Here is an 18,601-nt window from a genome sequence, read left to right on the forward strand (position 1 = left end):
GTGGCAGAAATACAGCCACATGTACAGAATCACTGGGCCTCCAAACAGCATTTTGCTAAGGAATTTGCTGTGCAACACTGAAAATATGAGCACAGTATCTGAAGCTTGATACCACTCAGTTAATGAATACTCACCACAGCAATTACAGGAATGAGTACACCCAAGTTCCCCGCGCTGCTAGAAGCCTAGAACATAAAAGAATCGAGTCATTGAAAGCATGTGTTTCTCTCGTTAAAAAGAAAAAAGACATAGTGTTAATTTCAGAGAAATGATGAGATATATAGTGATACATTTTTTTTAATTTTTATTTATTTATTTATTTTTTTATAGTGATACATTAACATATTCATCTAACATCATTTTAACAGCAAAAAAATGGAAACATGTCAAACAGTAATGATTACATAAATCATGGCACCTGTGTAAAATCAAATACCACACGGCTGTTAAAAAGACAACTTCCTCAAAAATATTTAGTCCCTTTGGAAAGTGACCATGGCAAATTTTAAACAGGAAAAACAAACAAACAAACAAAGAAACAAAAAACAGGATTTTAGAGTATACTATGATATAATCCCGATTATGTAAAATAATACATTTGCATAATACATTTTATCTCCTAGATAAAAATCTAGGAGAAAATCTGTCAAAATGTCAAAGATGAGTATATCTGAATAAAGGCATTATGGGTGCTTTTTACTTTACTAGTTATAGGTTTCTGTGTCTTTTCTATAATAAACAGGTATTTTTCCCGAGCTATGGAAAATTTGGGGGTTACTCAAAAAATAACTATTAAAAGGTAGGTTCCTTGGCTGGACACACAAGTAAGGCCTACAGTATGCACTGATGAGACTAAGTTCTGGAAGCACCCACCTAAGCACAATCAATTTATTTTTTATATTAACAGTAGCAGCTAAGGGTATTGAGCACCCACTGCATGCCAGGCACTGTTCCAAGCATTTCTTTTCTTTTCTTTTCTTTTTTTAAGATTTTATTTATTTATTCATGAGAGACACAGAGACAGAGAGAGGCAGAGACACAGGCAGAGGGAGAAGCAGGTTCCATGCAGGGAGCCCGACGTGGGACTTGACCCCAGGTTTCCAGGATCACGCCCTGGGCCAAAGGTGGCGCTAAACTGCTGAGCCACCTGGGCGGCCCTGTTCCAAGCATTTCATATGTAATAACTAAATCTTTGGGGGAGAAAACAGGGTTTGAGTAGCTTGCCAAAGCCCCACGGCCACTCAGCAGCAGGGGCAGCATCTCAAGCCCTGCCTGCTCCTTTCTGGAAACTAAGGGCCTCCCACACATGCGATGACTAGGAAGAATGGTCATTTCTTAATTTATAATCATAGCTCTTTGTCTTCAATGGGGCGCATGTTGACTAATCCCCTCGCATTGATCCTGCAAGCCCTCCTTATTCCATCTCAAGGGGGAAGTATAGCAGTTGCTCAGTATACACTGGACTATTCCCAGCATGATCGTAAACAGAAACTATTCTGCAAAGAACAGAATTCACAGCTCTGTATCTGGAGGGCAGAAAAAGGACCTGCAATGTCTGGGGCACAACCCCTACCCCCAGCCCATGAATGAAACATTACATCCTGAGTCTTGAGATTAAACTCATAGGAAAAGCTGGCAGAGGGGAGCAGCCCTTGGGTCCAGGAGGTATCCTTCTGGGCCTGGAGGTACAATTTCCAGGGGAGGAAAGGAGAACAGACACACCACAGTTTCTGCTTTCTTGGGTGCCAAGTGCCTTCTGGGTTCTCTGAGCAGCCCTCTCTCATGCCAAAGGCCTCACTGGGACATGACAGATGCCTCAAGGTACCTCTCTATTGTGTATAAGGATGATCCAGCTGTGCACTAGTCTGGAGGATTTTACAAATCGCCCAGATCACTGTTGAGGGGTCCATCAGAGCAAAGATGAATTAGAGCCAAGACTCCCAGAACCCCTTTTCACACCAGCTACTCCTCCTTAGCTAAGATTTTCACACAGAGGGCTCCTTTACACTTAGTTTCCTACTTAGCTCCTTAAGCCTTCACACAGCCTGATCTAAAGTGCTCCTCTCCACACTGCCCTGTTTTTTGTTTGTTTTTGCTGTCTGTAGGAGCAGACACACCTCGTCTGTCCATTCACTTCTCTAATCTCAGCTCTTAGAACAAGGGTTAAGAAATTGTGGCCCGTGGCCAAATCTGACCCACCACCTGTTCTTTGAAATAAAATTTCATGGGAGTATGGCTACCCATTCTTTAACCGGCTTTATGCTATCAGGAAAGAACTGAGTAGTTGCAACAGAGACAATATGACCCACAGAGCCTAAAACAAGTATAATCTGGCCCTTTACAGAAAAGGTGGGCTGACTCCTGACTAGGCACATAATAAGTAAATAGTAATGTCTGGGGAGGTGGGAAGAAAAGACAAAAGAGGATGAAAGTGGAGAAACTGGCACCAACATGACATGTCAAAGGGAAATGATGGGGTAGGAGGCTTAACCTGCCTCAACCTCCCCAATTTGTCTCTTTGGGGGCTTGAGACCTGTCATTTTGTGTGTCCTCATGGGCCTGTCTCCCTGGATGACCCAGATTAGGTCAGATCTGGCCCTTCTCATGTTGTCACTGTGTTCTGATGAAAGCCTCCACTCCCTGGCTTCATGATGGCCGAGAGAAGGAAGAGAAGGGTCTGGGGGAATCCGTATGAGGTTGCTGTCTCTTACCACCCTGGGCCCAGGGAGGTAGCTGCTCAAGCCAGACATGGTCCTACAAGAAAGCCACCTTCTCCGAACCCCTGCCAGCACCCCTGAGAAGGAACCTTTGTTCTTGCCCTCTACCAGATGCCCCAGGATGACTGCCCTCCTCCCTTCCTACCTTCAGGGCAGGCCCCTTCTCGCTCGCCCGCTCGCTGGCACGCTTCCCCTCCAGCCCCAGCTGCACAAACAGTTCCAGCAGGTTCATGAGCAGCTCGTCCACGAGGTGCTCATCCTGGATGTTGGCTGCGATGTTGGCCAGGGCGTTGATCACTGCTAGGGAGCAGTGCCTGGTGGGTAGAGAAATGACAGCTGCCACAACACAGGGCCTGCATTGCAGGGGTGAGGCAGGCTAACTCCTGTGAACAAAGGAGCCCTTCAGAGGGGGATGGAAGCCCCTAAAGAATAGTCAGCTGCTATGGAAATGGTTTTAACCTCTCCTGACCTAAACAGTTCCGGGAACCTACACCTATGGAACTTGTGAAGATCTTAGGATGCTTCTGAGCGTTGAAAGCCTACTACATAGCTAAATTCCTGGCTGGAGTCTGCTTTCCTCTCAAATTATAGGTAGCCTTAATTCACTATTACCACCCACAAAACTTTGCTCTCATGATCAGCTTCTTCCCTACACTGCTTCTACCTTGGGGCTGATGTTAGTATTAGCTCACATTAGACACTTAGGAAGCACTCAGTAGCCCTGGGACAACCTGCCTCAGGATGGTGCTGGCCCCAGGTAAGCCTTGGATACAAAGCTGACAATGCTCCCCCCAGTGAGACACAGCAAATCAGCAAGGCTGGCCAGGCTTCTGCAGGTGCTGGGGACAGACAAAGCCTGCCCCTTCTATGCTGCGTGACCCCAGGTGAGCAGCTCATCTTTCAGCCTCAGTTTCCTCCTGAATAAAACAAGAATAATATAATTCCCTCCTCACAGGGTGTAGGAAGAATGAAACACTCCACATGAAGCAATGAACATACCATCTGGCCCCCAGAAATATTCCAGCAAATGGCATGCCTTTACACAGACATGTGAAATCCTGAGAGGTAACTATGGGCAAATGAATGGCAATAAAAGCTTCCACTGGTGAGGAAGAAGACAAATAACTTCTGATGGCAGTATCAGAAAAGGCTTTATGGAAGAGTGAAGTAGAGTCAGAAGTTGAAGAATGGTAAGCATGGAGAATGCCAAGTACTGCATATAGCAGCAAGACAGAGGCAAGGGTCCGAAGGAAAACAGCAGGAGCAAAGACAAGGAAGGGAAGGTGTGAGGGCCAAGGAGGTACAGGAGTCACTTTCAGGACAAGGAAGCAATGAGGGAAAGAGGTATTTTGGTCTATGTGTCAGTTTCTTCACAGAGAACAGGATGGACAGATGAATGGACCAAGGGGAGGTGAGCTGGCTGCCTCCCTAAACCAGTCCTCAGAGTGTTCTAGTAGCCTGGGCTCACAATGGAAGCAGTAAGAAGGCAAAGAAATGACAATGCCAAGAGCTTACATTTATCAAGAGCTTTCCTATATATGTGATCTCAATTACCCAGACAACTGGAGATAAGATGTTCATTTGATGGATGATGGATGAAGAAATGAAGGCACAGAGAAAGTGAGCATTTTCAAAGGTCACATAGCCACACTCCCACCCACTAAAGTGACTTGGAGAGTCAGAGTGAGCCCTGCATGTAAAAGTCAGGAGGAGAGAACAGAAATGCCAACAAAGGGGCAACATCTCTTCCTCCCTGCCTCGCCCCTCTGTCCTCTTCCCTTGATCTGTCAAACTCTTACGGAACTCCACATCTATAAAACTCCTTACATGGAAAAACATGTCCCTGTCCTGAAGGCATTCACAGTAAGGGCAAAGAGTAGGCAAGGAAACATATTTTAGTCTGCCAGGAAAACTGGCCAGACTTTACACAAAAACAAACATGTGAGCATGTGAAAGTTCCATTCCCTTTGACTCTCCAAGTCTCACTTCTCTGAAGCTATCATAAGGAAAGCATCAGAGATGCTCACAGATACACAGCTATCAGGTTGTTCGATGTAGCACTAATCAGCAGGAAAACTGGCAAACTATCTATTCTCCAAGCTAGGCACTGGTTAGAAAACTCTCAGGGCTGCTATATGATGGGACACTAGGCAGCCATTAAAGGCAGCACATGGAAGGAAGCGGCAAGGCTGATGTGCTATTGCATAAAAAAACAGGTCAGCTGGGTGGACACTTTGAGCCTGTCTGGAATCAGTGGGGGTCTGGGGTAATGACACTGAGATGCTCAGTTCCCAGTGGCAGTGGCATGAGATCTTCATTTTCTGTCTGTGCGTGTGCTGATTTGTAGCACATGCTTTTGTAGGAAAAAAGCTTATTTAAATCATAAATCCCCAAGCCTCACATTTTTAAAAGGAGTTAAAACTGTCAGGATCTAGAGTGACAATGAGACCTAGAGAATTACCTGTAGCCATGATCCTTGTAATCTTTAGTAGCTGAGTACACGACAGAGCTGGCCTTCACACTGATCTGCTGGAAGAGATTCCACACTTCCTGATAAATGTATTGCTGGAAGAGAGTGAGGGTCACGGTTACCATGGCATGACTTCTCCATGAAAGTCCCTCCTTGGAACACGGAAAAGGCCTCTCCACCATCACTCAGAGCGAAAGCTACTGGAATCACATATGGACCATAAGGGCCTAAAAGACCATCCAGGGCGTCCATTCCTAAAGCTTTAAGCAAACCGCAAAAGCTAAAAGGGAAATGGTTTCAACTTAAATCCTATTACATATTATGAACATTGGCCAAAAAATGAGTTTAAACCTCCTTTTGAAACAAAACAAAACAAAACAAAACAAAACAAAACAAAACCTCCTTTTGCTAGTTCTTATAGAGCTATCGCGCTATTCTCTTTTACTTGGAAAAAATCTCCCTGTCCGATGTCAAGACAGTTGAGAGCATTTAACTCATCTGCAGGGTAAATTTAATCTATTTTTGCATTCCTGAGAGTCCAAGTAACAAAGCATGCAGGGGGTAGTGGCTTTCATGGCAGGTCCGCCTTACGTTTCCGGTGATAACCAGGCAGCCTAGCTGGTCGATGATGAGCACGTCCAGCGGGGATGGCGGCTGGCAGAATTTCTGTTGCAGGATCTGCAGAATTGGCTCCATGACCTTGGGGGTATCCCTCAGGGCCACTGCGATGTGTCCCAAGGCTCGGATGGTGTGGTCGGGAATCAAGTGAGCGTCCCTGTGGGAGGGAGAAACAGAAGCATCCTGGGAACAGTCCTCTGTGAAACGAAACCCAGAAGCTATAGCCCTGACCTCGAGGTTACCACGAGCTCTGAAGAAGCAGTCCCCTGACAGTGGCAGTCTAGAACCCTCGACTACCAGAAGAAACACGAAGTCCTGGCTCTAGGCAGTAAGCACAGGTCTTTCTCTGCTCCCCAACAGTGGTCCAGGATCAACGTTCTAAGGTGGGTTTCACCTTAAATTGTGGGACCTGATGCATAACTCTACACCGTGCAAGAAAGCAGCACAGGCATTCAAGATACCAGGTGCCCCCCGCTCCCCCCTCCAGGGCTGCAGAGAACAACTGGCTGCCCCTCAAGGATGGGACGTACTTGTCACTCTCCTGGGAGATGTAGAGCCGGTTGGAGAGGCTGGCCAGGAAGGCCTCCACGATCACCGTGTCTACCGTCAGGCCAGCTTTCAGGCACCTGGGCCGGGAGGAAACCCACATGGCATTGGGCATCAGAACAGATGAGTGTTTTCTGTTTGCTTTTTGTCTGTCAAGTCTGCAGAGTTTAAAGAACTACTCCGAGCATTTTCCCCCCATAAATCCAAATGAAAATCATTACACAGAATGAATTCAAAGAATTATTGCAGATTTTGCCCACTTGATAACTATCACAGTCAGAAATAACTTCATTATTTGACCAGAACCGTTTCCTTCAGAATGTTAAACTCACCCTGATTCCAATTTAAAATTTCCAGAACTGTTCCTTAACAAAAGTCACAATAACTGATTCAACATAGATGGTCCCAAGACAGCTGGGGGAATATTAAATGATATACTAAGGTTTTAGTAGTATGGAGAAAAACATTTTAATTTTAAAAAGTAATTTTAAAAGCCCCTAAGGACACAAAATCTTTTAAGGCATCTCTTGCCCTCTGGATCTGTTTGGCTCCCAGGCCAGAGTCAGAGAAAAGTGTACATCTGATAGAGAGGAACTGTTATATTCTCTCAATGGGGCTTCTGAGAGCACGGATTAAGAATTCAGAGGGAGAGATTTTCATATAAACCAGAATGTCTGGTTTCTGAGTTTGGAAAGCAAGAGTTCACATAGCAGGAAGGAGCCTGGGCAGCAAGGACACGCAATCATATAAAACCTGCCTCGTGTACTAAAAATTACAAGGAAAAAAAAAGAGAAAATGTGACAATGTGTTGTCACTCTGGATGGTAGGCTGGCGGATAATTCTTTTCTTTCTACTTTACATTCCATAAATTTTCTCTGTTTTTTGTTATGTTTATGATCAGGAAAAGAAAAACAAGAAGCTTTATTAAAAAAAATACGTGGGGTGCTTGGGAGGCATAGTCGTTTAAGGATCTAACTCTTGATTTCAGCTTCGGTAGTGATCTTTGGGTCATGAGATCAAGCCCCACAATGAGCCCCATGTCAGGCTCCGCACTGAGCACAGAGTCTGCTTGAGACTCTCACCCTCTTCCTTTGCCCCTTCCGCCTGTACACACACATACATACACACACACTCTCTCTCTCTCACTGAAATAAATGGATAAATCTTTTTTAAAAATCATTTTAAAATGTGTAATAGGGCAGCCTGGGTGGCTCAGTGGTTTAGTGACGCCTTTAGCCCAGGGCCTGATCCTGGAGACCTGGGATCGAGTCCCATGTCGGGCTCCCTGCATGGAGCCTGCTTTTCCCTCTGCCTGTGTCTCTGCCTCTCTGTGTGTGTGTGTGTCTCTCATGAATGAATAAAAAAAAAAAAAAATCTTAAAAAAAATGTGTAATTCTCTCTCTTTTAAAATCAGGTGTAGGTTTACAATAATCAGAAACAATTTTTAAAAAATAAAATTTATTTATTTGAGAGAGGGAAATAGCACAAGAGCATGAGCAGGAGGCAGGGCAGAGGGAGAAGTAGACTCCCCCATTGAGCAGGGAGCTCAACGTGGGGCTCAATCCCAGAACCCTGGGATCATGACCTAAGCCAAAGGTAGATCCTTAACCTGCTGAGCCACCCAGATGCCCCCAGAAACAAGCTATAAACATTTTTCATTTTTTAGTGATTTTATCTGAAACTTGTTTCCTTCCTCCCCAGGTCACCCATCCCTCTGGCCAGTCTCCCACCTGCAGATGTTGTCAATGGCAATGTCTCGGAGCTGCTCATACATGGAGGGTTGGCTCTTCTTTCCCGACATGACATTCAGGGTTGACTCAGAATGCTCGTTGGTTACACTGATTTTTATATCATTGCCGGCAACTAAATGTAAAAATTTAAGCATGTATCTGGTTAAGCCTGTCACTTCCTATCCCCGTGTCCATAATTCAAAACCAAAACAATATGCTGATGATTTTTAGTTTATAAAACAATCCTCTAAAATGATTTGACCAAATATTTCAGAGAACAGAAAGGATGAAATAAACACATTTAAATAAAAGGAAGAATATTTAGTTTGCAAAGTGATAAATGGGTAACATAGCAATTTCTTAAGAAATGGTTTGAAAGTCCTGATGAACATCTACAGGTACCCAGCCCTGAGGATGAGGTGTGGTCCTGTCCCTAAGGGTTATCTAGCTAATGTGCACAAAACCAGTAAAGGGGGGGGGGCGGTGGTGAATGTGAGAGTAGGAGCTTTAGAGCCACAGAGACCCCTCCTTATCCCAGGGTCCAGTGAAAAGTCACCTGCTTGGAGGTTGGGTTTCTTCATCTGAAAGGAGAGGATAAGCACCCACCTTCACAGGACTGACCAAGTTGAATGAGCAATACAACATTAGAGTCGCAGCAGGAAACAGGCATCGATGAATGTTAATGATTACAGGTGACCAGATTTGCTCTAAGCCCATGTCCTTGTCATAGTTTATTTTTTATTTTTTATTTTAAAAAATTTATTTATTTATTTATGATAGTCACAGAGAGAGAGAGGCAGAGACATAGGCAGAGGGAGAAGCAGGCTCCATGCACCGGGAGCCCGACGTGGGATTCGATCCCAGGTCTCCAGGATCGCGCCCTGGGCCAAAGGCAGGCGCCAAACTGCTGCGCCACCCAGGGATCCCCATGTCCTTGTCATAGAAACATGATAATACACTCATGAGGCAGGGATAGGGACTAGCTGAGATCAAGCATGGAGAGCTCCTGGCCCAGTGTCCAGGATATGTCAGACCCATGCTTTAGATTGTCTCCATGATAGCAGGAGCCAAAAACAAAGAGAAAGTGAGACTAGAAGGCCCCTCAGTGGTGGCAGGAGTATATGCCAGGGGAAGGCGGAGAAAGGAAAGAACTGGAGCCCAGAGGGCAGTCATGTAGAGAAAGCCATGAGGCAAGGTATAAAGGAGGAATGTGCCCAAGTACAGGGCAAGGTGCACAGCCCAGCCACAACTTCTCAGTCATAAAAACCATAGTGGGCTCGCATACAAGGTTATGTGGTCCTTTTCTTGGAGCCTGAGGGGCACATAGGATTTAGGAGCTGGAGAAGTGGCCTTGGGTACAGCCATCCATTACCTGTATGGTACTGACTGTGGCACTTATAAAGCTTCACCAGCACGGGGGACGGGACAACCAGGAAGTCCCGAAGAGATGGCGTCACCGAATGCACCACCACCGGGAACCTCTCACACAGGCGGCCCAGACCCTGCAACACACCATCAACCCGTTACATAACAAGGGTTGTAGTCAGTTGAGCAGGCTGTCTTATAGCAGTAAGACTCACAACCTTTCAGATACATGAGTGTGACCAGAAACTTCCAAGGTCAAAACTCTCAGGGCTACTTTGCTCATGGGGCAGAAAAAGACAGGAAAGGAGGGTGGTAGAGACTCTGTTCAGCCTATTGGGAGATACATTGCTAAAGCATGTCCATTTCTTTTGGAAGCAAAGTTAGAGGAGAAAGGGTAAACAACATGATTTTTGAACAAGGGCAGATATGGTTACTGGGATTGGTATCTTGGCAAGAGTCTCTGGGATCAGAGACTGTAGATATCAAGTGTCCTCAGCACTTTTGCCTGAGGCCTTGAGAATGGCCTCTAGATACAGGGAGGCCTCTCCACAAAGGAGGACTCAGCTGGACCTGGAAATCACAGAAATCCCTGGCTCACTGTCAGCAGTAGCCCCCCACTCATTGTTGAACTGTGTCCACAACAAGCTCTAGCTCAAGTTCCTAAAGACAACCGGTCAGATTGCCCCTGGCATGCCAACCAGGGCCTAATGATAAAACAAGAAGATTGCCCTGGTGGATGGGCTCAAAGCCTTGCCAGTGTCAGTGGGACTGACCTGCAGACAGCAGATAAGCAAGGGCAAATGAGCAATGATGACTTTGCTGGATGTCTTAGATTGCAGCTTCTCAGAGAGCTTGATGCAAAGATTCTCTGCACCTAAATTCAAAATGAGAGGAGGGTATGGACAATTAGTGAAGGCCAATATTTATAAAATATTGTTCACCAATTAATCATAAAATTAAATGCCCAGAGGCCTACTTTTTGCAGGCTTTATTAATCATGGGTGGTTGGTTATACCAGAAAGTATTTATAGGCAGGCATCCTTAACTGAAACTTCCTATCTTCTCCATTTCTGCTGTTGAGAAAACACCATTCTACGCAGTGTGTGACTGCTTTCTCCTCTCTACTGGCCCTGAGCCTCTCATCCGCAGTCTGCTACATGCTTCCCATTCTGCTGTTCACCCTAGACAAGCACCTTTTCCTCCAGCATGGAGCTCCTACTTTTCCACATAAATGCCTAAAGAACCATCAAGAAGCAGTGGAAAGAACACACAGGCCCTGTGGCTTTGACTATAACCTCCTCCCATGTCCAGTTTCCTCAACCTCAGGACAGGATACCAGACACTTAGGGCACGGTAGGGCCTAATGCTCACCCTGCTCGTCCTTCACAGCCCAAACCATGAGGTCCACACAGGCAGCATTTGCCTGGCAGCGCAGCTTGAGGGGGCTCAGCTCATTGTGGATCCGGTCTGCATCATGCAGAATCTTCTGAAGCTCCCCCTGGCTGGTGTTGAACTGCTCCAGCACAAAATCATGGATCTCCTTCACAAAGGAGGTTGGGAGGTCTGTAGGAAAGACAGCAGGCATTACAGGTGGAAACAAAACCACTAAAAGTCAGGCAACAGCTCTATGGTTTCTTTCACTCTAACAGAAACCCAAGAGGATTGGGTCTGCTGCTGGCTCCTTTGGTTTTTTTTTTTTTTTTTTTTTTTTTAATTTTTATTTATTTATGATAGTCACACACACACACACAGAGAGAGAGAGAGAGAGAGAGAGAGAGGCAGAGACACAGGCGGAGGGAGAAGCAGGCTCCATGCACCGGGAGCCCGACGTGGGATTCGATCCCGAGTCTCCAGGATCACGCCCTGGGCCAAAGGCAGGCGCTAAACCGCTGCGCCACCCAGGGATCCCTCCTTTGGTTTTAATATGCCCGCTGCAGAAGCATCTGGGTGGCTCAGCTGGGTAAGCATCTGACTCTTGATCTTGGCTCAGGTCATGATCTCAGGGTCCTGAGATTGAGCCCCTGCTTAAGACTCTCTCTCTCCCCCTTTGCCCCTCCCCTCCCCACTCAAACACGCATTCTCTCTCTCTCAAAAAAAAAAAAAAAAAAAAAAAGAGTGCCCACCAAGAAGAATTTGGATAGGTTATGCTGGCTGTCAGCACATACGCCACCGGACACTCAGGGGAAATAACCATTTCCCAGGGAAGTGAGAGCCATGCTATGTTTTAAGCAGTCCATAAACTAAAACCTGAATGTATGAAACACAGAAACTGGGATGTACCATTGCTGGAACTGGTCCAACCAATAAGGAGAAATACTTTAGTGATTTTTTTTTTTTTAATGTAAAGGTTGTTGGTTGCCAGCTAAGGGGAAAAACTGGTTGTAGCCTAAAGAAGAGAATTCCTTGGCTACAGGGCTGTACCTATGGGGCACCCAGAGTCCGTAGCTTCTTCAAACTCTCATATTTGGGGTCTGGAAAAATCAGGAGAATCCCTGTGAGGGGCACAAGTCAGAAGAGCCACATGTGGCTCAGGTAGGGAAAGAAGCCTGGGGCCCCTGAAGGTCAGGCTGGGCAGGGCTGTCCCTTCCACCCTCCTTTGTGAATCCAACACTTGCTGGGTCACCAGCCAGACTTAGATTCCCAGGAGCCCCTGGAGCCGAATTAGGAAAACAGCTAACTAGATTCAGTACTTCTGCTTGACAAAACACTACACTGTCATCAAAACTTATGTTGATGGAGAACATTCTGTAACATAATGCACGAAACAGGTTTTAAAAATGCACAAAAGGGAAAATGGAAGGAAAGGCTAAATTTGTGTGTGTGCATGTGCTAGACTACTAAGCTATTTTCTGAGTTAAAAGATCAGCGCCTTATTTTCTTAAACTTTTTGAAATGTCTAAAATAGAATGTTTTTTTAAATTAAAAAAAATAGAATGCTAAATTATATACACGATTGGGTGATCTGGACAAAATAACACAGCCCTGTCACAAAACCTCCTAAGGAAATAAACCCACCAAAGGAGCCATCATTGATAGTATTAGGTGTGCAGAATCATGGGCAGATTTTTTTTTCTTATTTGCTTTCCTCCCCAAATTTTAGTAATGGGACCATGTTACTTGCGTGTTTTTAAGTGGTCCCGGCAGAAAGGAAGCAGACTTGCAGCAGTGGCCTGGAACCCAGGATCACCGCAGTCACAGCAGGCACAAACTATCCTTACCTTTCATGTAGTACAGAGTGTCACGCAGCATCTTGAACATGGCCACATACAGAGGGTCGCTGAATGTAGTGTAGTAGAGATCAGCGTTAGGGTTGGCCTGTGAGGGAGGAGAGGCACGTGACCACCCACGGAAACTCTCTGGACCTCCCTTTGGCTTCTAGGGTGAGGCCTGCTGAGTATTATATTCCCGATGGAGCGTTAGAGAGAGTGGAATGACCATTTATCATGATTCCCCACTTGGAACACCTGAATTACTCTCCTCTGTCTCTTAAGCATCAGGCAAAGAAAATAAAACACTTAGACTGTCCAGAGTTGCCTGTGGGGGGCCAGCACCTGCATCTTCCAAACTGGTTTCTCCATGTGTTGTTCTAATGGGAAGAACCACCTTCCTCTCACAGAAAACTCACCATCTTTGGTGAGTCTTACAGGAACTAGAGGAAGAGAAAGACAGCCAAGAAGCCATCAAACCATTGTAAGGTGATCGATTTAAAAAAGCCACCACAGAGCAAGCTCTCAGCTGGCAGTTGTGCGGTTACTATGGTGACCAGGCTGAAAATTCACTGATGACCCTGTCATTCTAGCCCCCATTTACAAACTCTTCCTGTTCTCTCCATGCACATGCTCATATCAGGCTGATAGGATGGTGCCCCGAAGGGCTGTACCTCTATCACGCTGGCTACGACTGCATCCAAGGATTTGAGAACAGGCTCCTCAACAATCTTCTTCACCTATGAGGGAAACAAGATCTCATGAGGCCGCTGATGAACACAGTAAGAGACAGGAATGCGAGCTCCTTCTACTAAAGAACAAATCGTGTTGACAGATAAAAACCACATAACAAACAACCTCATGTGACGAAAAACACGATGGAAATGGTAGGCCAACAATATATACTTATTGTGGCTCCACATCAAACTATAATACAAAAAAATGTCCTTAATTCTGTCATCACTTGGAATTTGTTTTCCTACCCTTGATTGGAATAACCTAAAAACTGGAAAGGAACCAACTCCCTCAAACTTGCTGACATTAGATTTCCATTTAAAGGATGTGAAAGTGTTCTGATTCCAGACATCACTGACAATTCACCCAAACCTCCTCCCAGACATCAGGGACACCTTCACAGCCAGTTCTCGACCCTGATGACTCCTCTTCCTTCTGCAGGCCTGGTGCACCAGCTCTTCAGAACCTGCCTAAGTACTCAGAATGCAGCATAGGTCCTAAATTTCTAACAGAAGCACCTACTTCCACCCTTTCTCTGTAATAGCATTTAGTAGAGGAATGAATTGTTCTGTCAATTGCAGAACCTCCTGATAAAACTGCCTGCCATCCTAACTATAGTACTTTAAGAAACTGAGTTTCATAAAAAAAAAAAAAAAAAGAAACTGACTTTCAAAACATATAGACAATGATAAACAACAAGCCAGGAGAAGAAATGAAAATTGCCTAGAAGAAAAGCTAACCTTGAGAAGTTAAAATATACTGGAAAAAATAACTGTCTCTACAAAGAGTATAAAACATGCAGCCTTCAATTGGGATTTCTGACATGATAGGAGGAAGAGCCACCTGACCATCTGAGAAGGCCACCCAGGCCAGTGTTCTGTCTGGGACACTAACAGGGAGGAGCAGTTTAGGGAGAGTTTTCCTCCTTGAGGGCAACTTCAAAAACATTGTAGGCTATTTAGTAATTCATCGTGGCTCTAATCTAATCAATTATTGGCAATGTTTTAATGTCTTTTTTTTAAAGTAGGCTCCATGCCCAGTATGGACCCCAAGTTGGGGCTTCAACTCACGAGCCTGAGATCAAGACCTGAGCTGAGATCAAGGGTTGAGACTTCAACTGACTGAGCCACCCAGGCACACCTGCTCTAATGTCTTAATACATCTTCAGCCCAAAGCCATCCTCTTTGAGTGATTCCTGTTCACATTCTACACTGAGGGAGACCCTCTCATTCTTTCCAAAGAAAAAAGTCTTATTTTTAGAGTCTATCCCTGATAATGTCTTTAGTCTATCCACTTGAATCATCTGTCTCAGAGGAATTCACCTCAATCATATCACCTTCAGAGTCCCTGGATCAAAGATCCATCTATTTCAGGACTGGGACAATGGCACCAATGTCTTCTCTGGCATCACCTCAGAGGTCATCCCAAGGTACCCAAATATGAAAAATTTATTTTTGTATTGATCTAAAAATATCAGCCCATGAGAAGAAGACAGGTGCAATAGGAACTAGACTTGGGGTCAGATTCCCTGGGCTGAGCCCCAGGCCTGCTCTTTGTTGATGGATTCTTGATGTATTTGGCACTGATTGCCCTACCTCCAAATGCCTCTCCCACAAGTGCTATAGGATTCAACAAAAACATTGCACAAACAACTCCAAGAATGTTACTCTCCTTCCTTCTTCCATTGAAAATTTATGACTTCTAAGTTATATTCTGAAATACTAAAAAACTCTTAGTTTTTCTTTCGGAAAAAAAGAACCAAAACCAGGCTTGGGTATCTGGGTGGCTCAGTTGGTTAAGCATCTGACCTCTTGATTTGGCTCAGATCTCGATCTCAGGCTTGTGAGACTGAGCCCCATGTTGGGCTCTATGCTTAGCGCGGAGTCGCTTGAGATTCCTTCTCCTTCTCCTTCTGCCCCTCCCACTTGTGCTGATTTACTCTCTCTCTCACTCTCCCTCTTTAAAATAAATAAATCTTTAAAAAGATGCCCTCCTGGGGGTTATTCTGTATGTTGGTAAATTGAACACCAATAAAAAATAAATTAAAAAAAATGTCAAAAAAAAAAAAAAAGATGCCCTCAAAAAAAAATTAATAAATAAAATAAAAAGATGCCCTCTCTCCCTCTGATCCTCCCCAACCACTCACCACTCTCTTAAAAAACAAAACAAAACAAAACGAAACAAAACAAAACATGTTTATACCAATAGCAATTTTACTGATTGAAGTAACACAGGGCTTATTTAGCCACCAATGCTTTCCTTACCAAGTTTAAGAGTTCTCGGAGCATTTCTAGTGGAATATTGAACTCCTTATAGGTGATGCCATTGAAAAGAGGAGAAACTGAGAAGCTGGAACTTATGGTGGAGAAGTAGTAATCGGGCTCCAGGGCACTCCCATCAGGTAAGTAAGAGACTGGCAGGGAAAAAACCAGAAAGTCAGCTACAGTCATACACAATCAGGATACTTCCTCAAGCTGATTCCCTCAATAACTAACAAAGGCATAGATTTTGCTTTGTTTATACTCCAATTCTATGTTTTTTAACGAACAAGGCTGGATTTCAAATCCTTGGAGAGTGATGCCTCTCATGGGAGCATTTCACATCAAAGTTCAGATATAATCATGTCCTAGTATCTTCAACACAGTCTAATAACGTGGGAAGAAAAAAAAAGTATTACATCATTTTAAAGGTGGACAGATGTAAAAGTTTCAGGTCCACAGGATTCCAAGATATTTTCCCACCAAAACAGAAAATGCATATTATTAGATGTTTCAAAATCAGAACAAAAATAAAGTCAATCACCCAACACTTATGAATAAATATGAACCCCAAAAGCCTATAATTACTTGAAAATCCATTATTAGAAATCTATGATGAGACTATGACTAGAAAATAAGTTTGTAATATTTCTCTATTAAATAGTGATAATTAACAATCCATTAAAAAACAAATAATAGGGCAGCCCCGGTGGCTCAGCGGTTTAGCACCGTCTGCAGCCCAGGGCGTGATCCTGGAGACCCAGGATCAAGTCCCACGTCAGGCTCCCTGCATGGAGCCTGCTTCTGCCTCTGCCTGTGTCTCTGCCTCTCTCTCTCTCTCTCTCTCTCGTGAATAAATAAATAAAAATCTTAAAAAAAAAAAGAATTTTATTACTTTCTGAAGACCTGTGGCACAGAAAAAGCAGAGAGCTGAGTTTAGTCTTGATTGTGTCAAAGCTGTGTGCAGTTCTATGATGCTAGTGATGCTCTGTTGACCTAACTAAAGGGAAATGGATCCCATGAGAACAAATAGGCAACATACAACAGAGAATAGTCAATAATATTGAGAGCAGTTGAGACACTGGAGGCCAACATCATAAATGACCTCTGAAGGAAGGAATGAATGAGGAAAGAGTGAGAACAAAGCTGGTTTAAAGCAAGTAGGTAGGGAAGAAGGTAAGGAGTGTGTGTATGTGTCAAATATGTGTAAATATACATACTTACACAAATAAATGTATTTATTCCTTTTTTTAAAGATTTTATTTATTTATTCATGAGAGACAGAGAGAGAGAGAGAGAGAGAGAGAGAGGCAGAGACACAGGCAGAGGGAGAAGCAGGCTCCATGCAGGGAGCCCGATGTGGGACTTGATCCCAGGTCTCCAGGATGAGGCCCTGAGCCGAAGGTGGTGCTAAACCGCTGAGCCACCCAGGCTGCACGTATTTATTTTTTGCTATTCATAAGTGCTAGATACATACATACACACATAATGAAATATTTGCCTTACGAAAGGAGATTTTGCTATTTGTTATAACATGGATGAACCTAGAGGACATTGTGGTAAGTGAAATAAGCCAGACATGGACAAAAAATAAGTCCATGATCTCACTTGTATGTGGACACTTAAAAAAAGTCGAATACGTGGGACCAGAGAGGTGAGCAATTGTCACCAGAGAGCAGGGAGATGGGAGAAATGGGCAGATGTTGGTCAAAGGGTATAAAGTTGTAGTTAAGTAAGATGAATAAGTCTAGAGATCTAATGTATAGCATGATGATGATAGTTAATAATATGGCATCAAATACTGGAAAGTTGCTAAAAGGGTACATTTCAGGTACTATCCATGCATTAAAAAAAAAAAAAAAAAGTAACCATAAGGAAAAGGATGTGATTGGAGTCATCATTTCACCACCACCACATACATACATATACGTATATCAAATCTTTGTGTTGTATACCTAAAATATATACAAATTTATTTTTTTAAATAATAAAGATTAAAAAGAAGATAGGTTTGTGGTTAGAGGGCATCTCCCAGATAGATGCTATGAAATAGGAATTAAGCCCTGCGTGGCAGAGTCAGCGTGGGGGGCAGAGATACAGGCAGAAGACAAGAACGGCAGAGTCAAGGATCTAAGATTTGGGATTCATACAGGGAAGGAGTCATTTAAAGTTTTTAAGGTAGAAATGATTTGTGCTTTTAAGAAATAACTCTTTAAAAACATTCTTACAAAGGCACGTGGGTGGCTCAGTGGTTGAGCATCTGCCTTTGGCTCAGGTCATGATCCTGGGGTCCCAGTATAAAGTCCCACATCAGGCTCCCCGTAAGGAGCCTGTTTCTCCCTTTGCCTGTGTCCCTGCCTCTTTCTGTGTCTCTCATGAATAAATAAAATCTTAAAAAAAAAAAGAGTACTACTCATATCATTATTATGTTTTTTAAAAATATTATTTTTGGGACACCTGGGTGGATCAGTGGATCAGTGGTTAAGCGTCTGCCTTTTGCTCAGTCCCACATCAGACACCCTGTGGGAAGCCTACTTCTCCCTCTGCCTGTGTCTCTGCCTCTCTCTCTGTCTCTCATGAATAAATAAATAAAAAATCTAAAAAAAAAAATTATTTAAATACCTAATGACTTTAAGACAAAAAAGAGCCCACCATTATTACTTTCACTGAAAACCAGTGCTTTCATAGGTTAATTTTATTAAAATCCTGATAATAGGTACATGAGGATCTGTATATTATTTTCTGTACTTTTCTCCACATTTGAAATATTTTAAAATTAAATTTTAAGAAGTTTAAACAGAAATAGAAAATAAATGCTTTCTATAAATAAATAAATAAATAAATAAATAAATAAATAAATAAAAGCTTGTCTCTAAATGCATGACAATAGTGTTATTAATAGCATTTAAAAAATTTTTTTTTTTACAAAACAAGAAGTCACAGTGATGTAAAACAT

At 43.6% G+C, this 18,601-nt stretch overlaps 1 protein-coding gene across 1 annotated transcript in view; it reads right to left on the bottom strand.

Annotated features, from left to right (window-relative positions):
• The window catches only part of PI4KA (phosphatidylinositol 4-kinase alpha), a 117,797-nt gene that overhangs the window by 67,301 nt on the left and 31,895 nt on the right, over positions 1 to 18,601 (bottom strand). Inside the window, exons 8-19 of the mRNA XM_077874597.1 lie at positions 15,652 to 15,800; positions 13,327 to 13,392; positions 12,665 to 12,761; positions 10,818 to 11,009; positions 10,220 to 10,320; positions 9,454 to 9,583; positions 8,082 to 8,214; positions 6,336 to 6,431; positions 5,779 to 5,962; positions 5,179 to 5,282; positions 2,863 to 3,031; positions 135 to 185 (exon numbers count right to left, since the gene is read on the bottom strand). Coding sequence (XP_077730723.1) covers positions 135 to 185; positions 2,863 to 3,031; positions 5,179 to 5,282; positions 5,779 to 5,962; positions 6,336 to 6,431; positions 8,082 to 8,214; positions 9,454 to 9,583; positions 10,220 to 10,320; positions 10,818 to 11,009; positions 12,665 to 12,761; positions 13,327 to 13,392; positions 15,652 to 15,800 — 1,472 coding nt within the window. The remainder of the gene's footprint in view (positions 1 to 134; positions 186 to 2,862; positions 3,032 to 5,178; positions 5,283 to 5,778; positions 5,963 to 6,335; positions 6,432 to 8,081; positions 8,215 to 9,453; positions 9,584 to 10,219; positions 10,321 to 10,817; positions 11,010 to 12,664; positions 12,762 to 13,326; positions 13,393 to 15,651; positions 15,801 to 18,601) is intronic.

The sequence above is a fragment of the Canis aureus genome, chromosome 27 (assembly GCF_053574225.1).
Source record: "Canis aureus isolate CA01 chromosome 27, VMU_Caureus_v.1.0, whole genome shotgun sequence".
Taxonomy (NCBI): domain Eukaryota; kingdom Metazoa; phylum Chordata; class Mammalia; order Carnivora; family Canidae; genus Canis; species Canis aureus.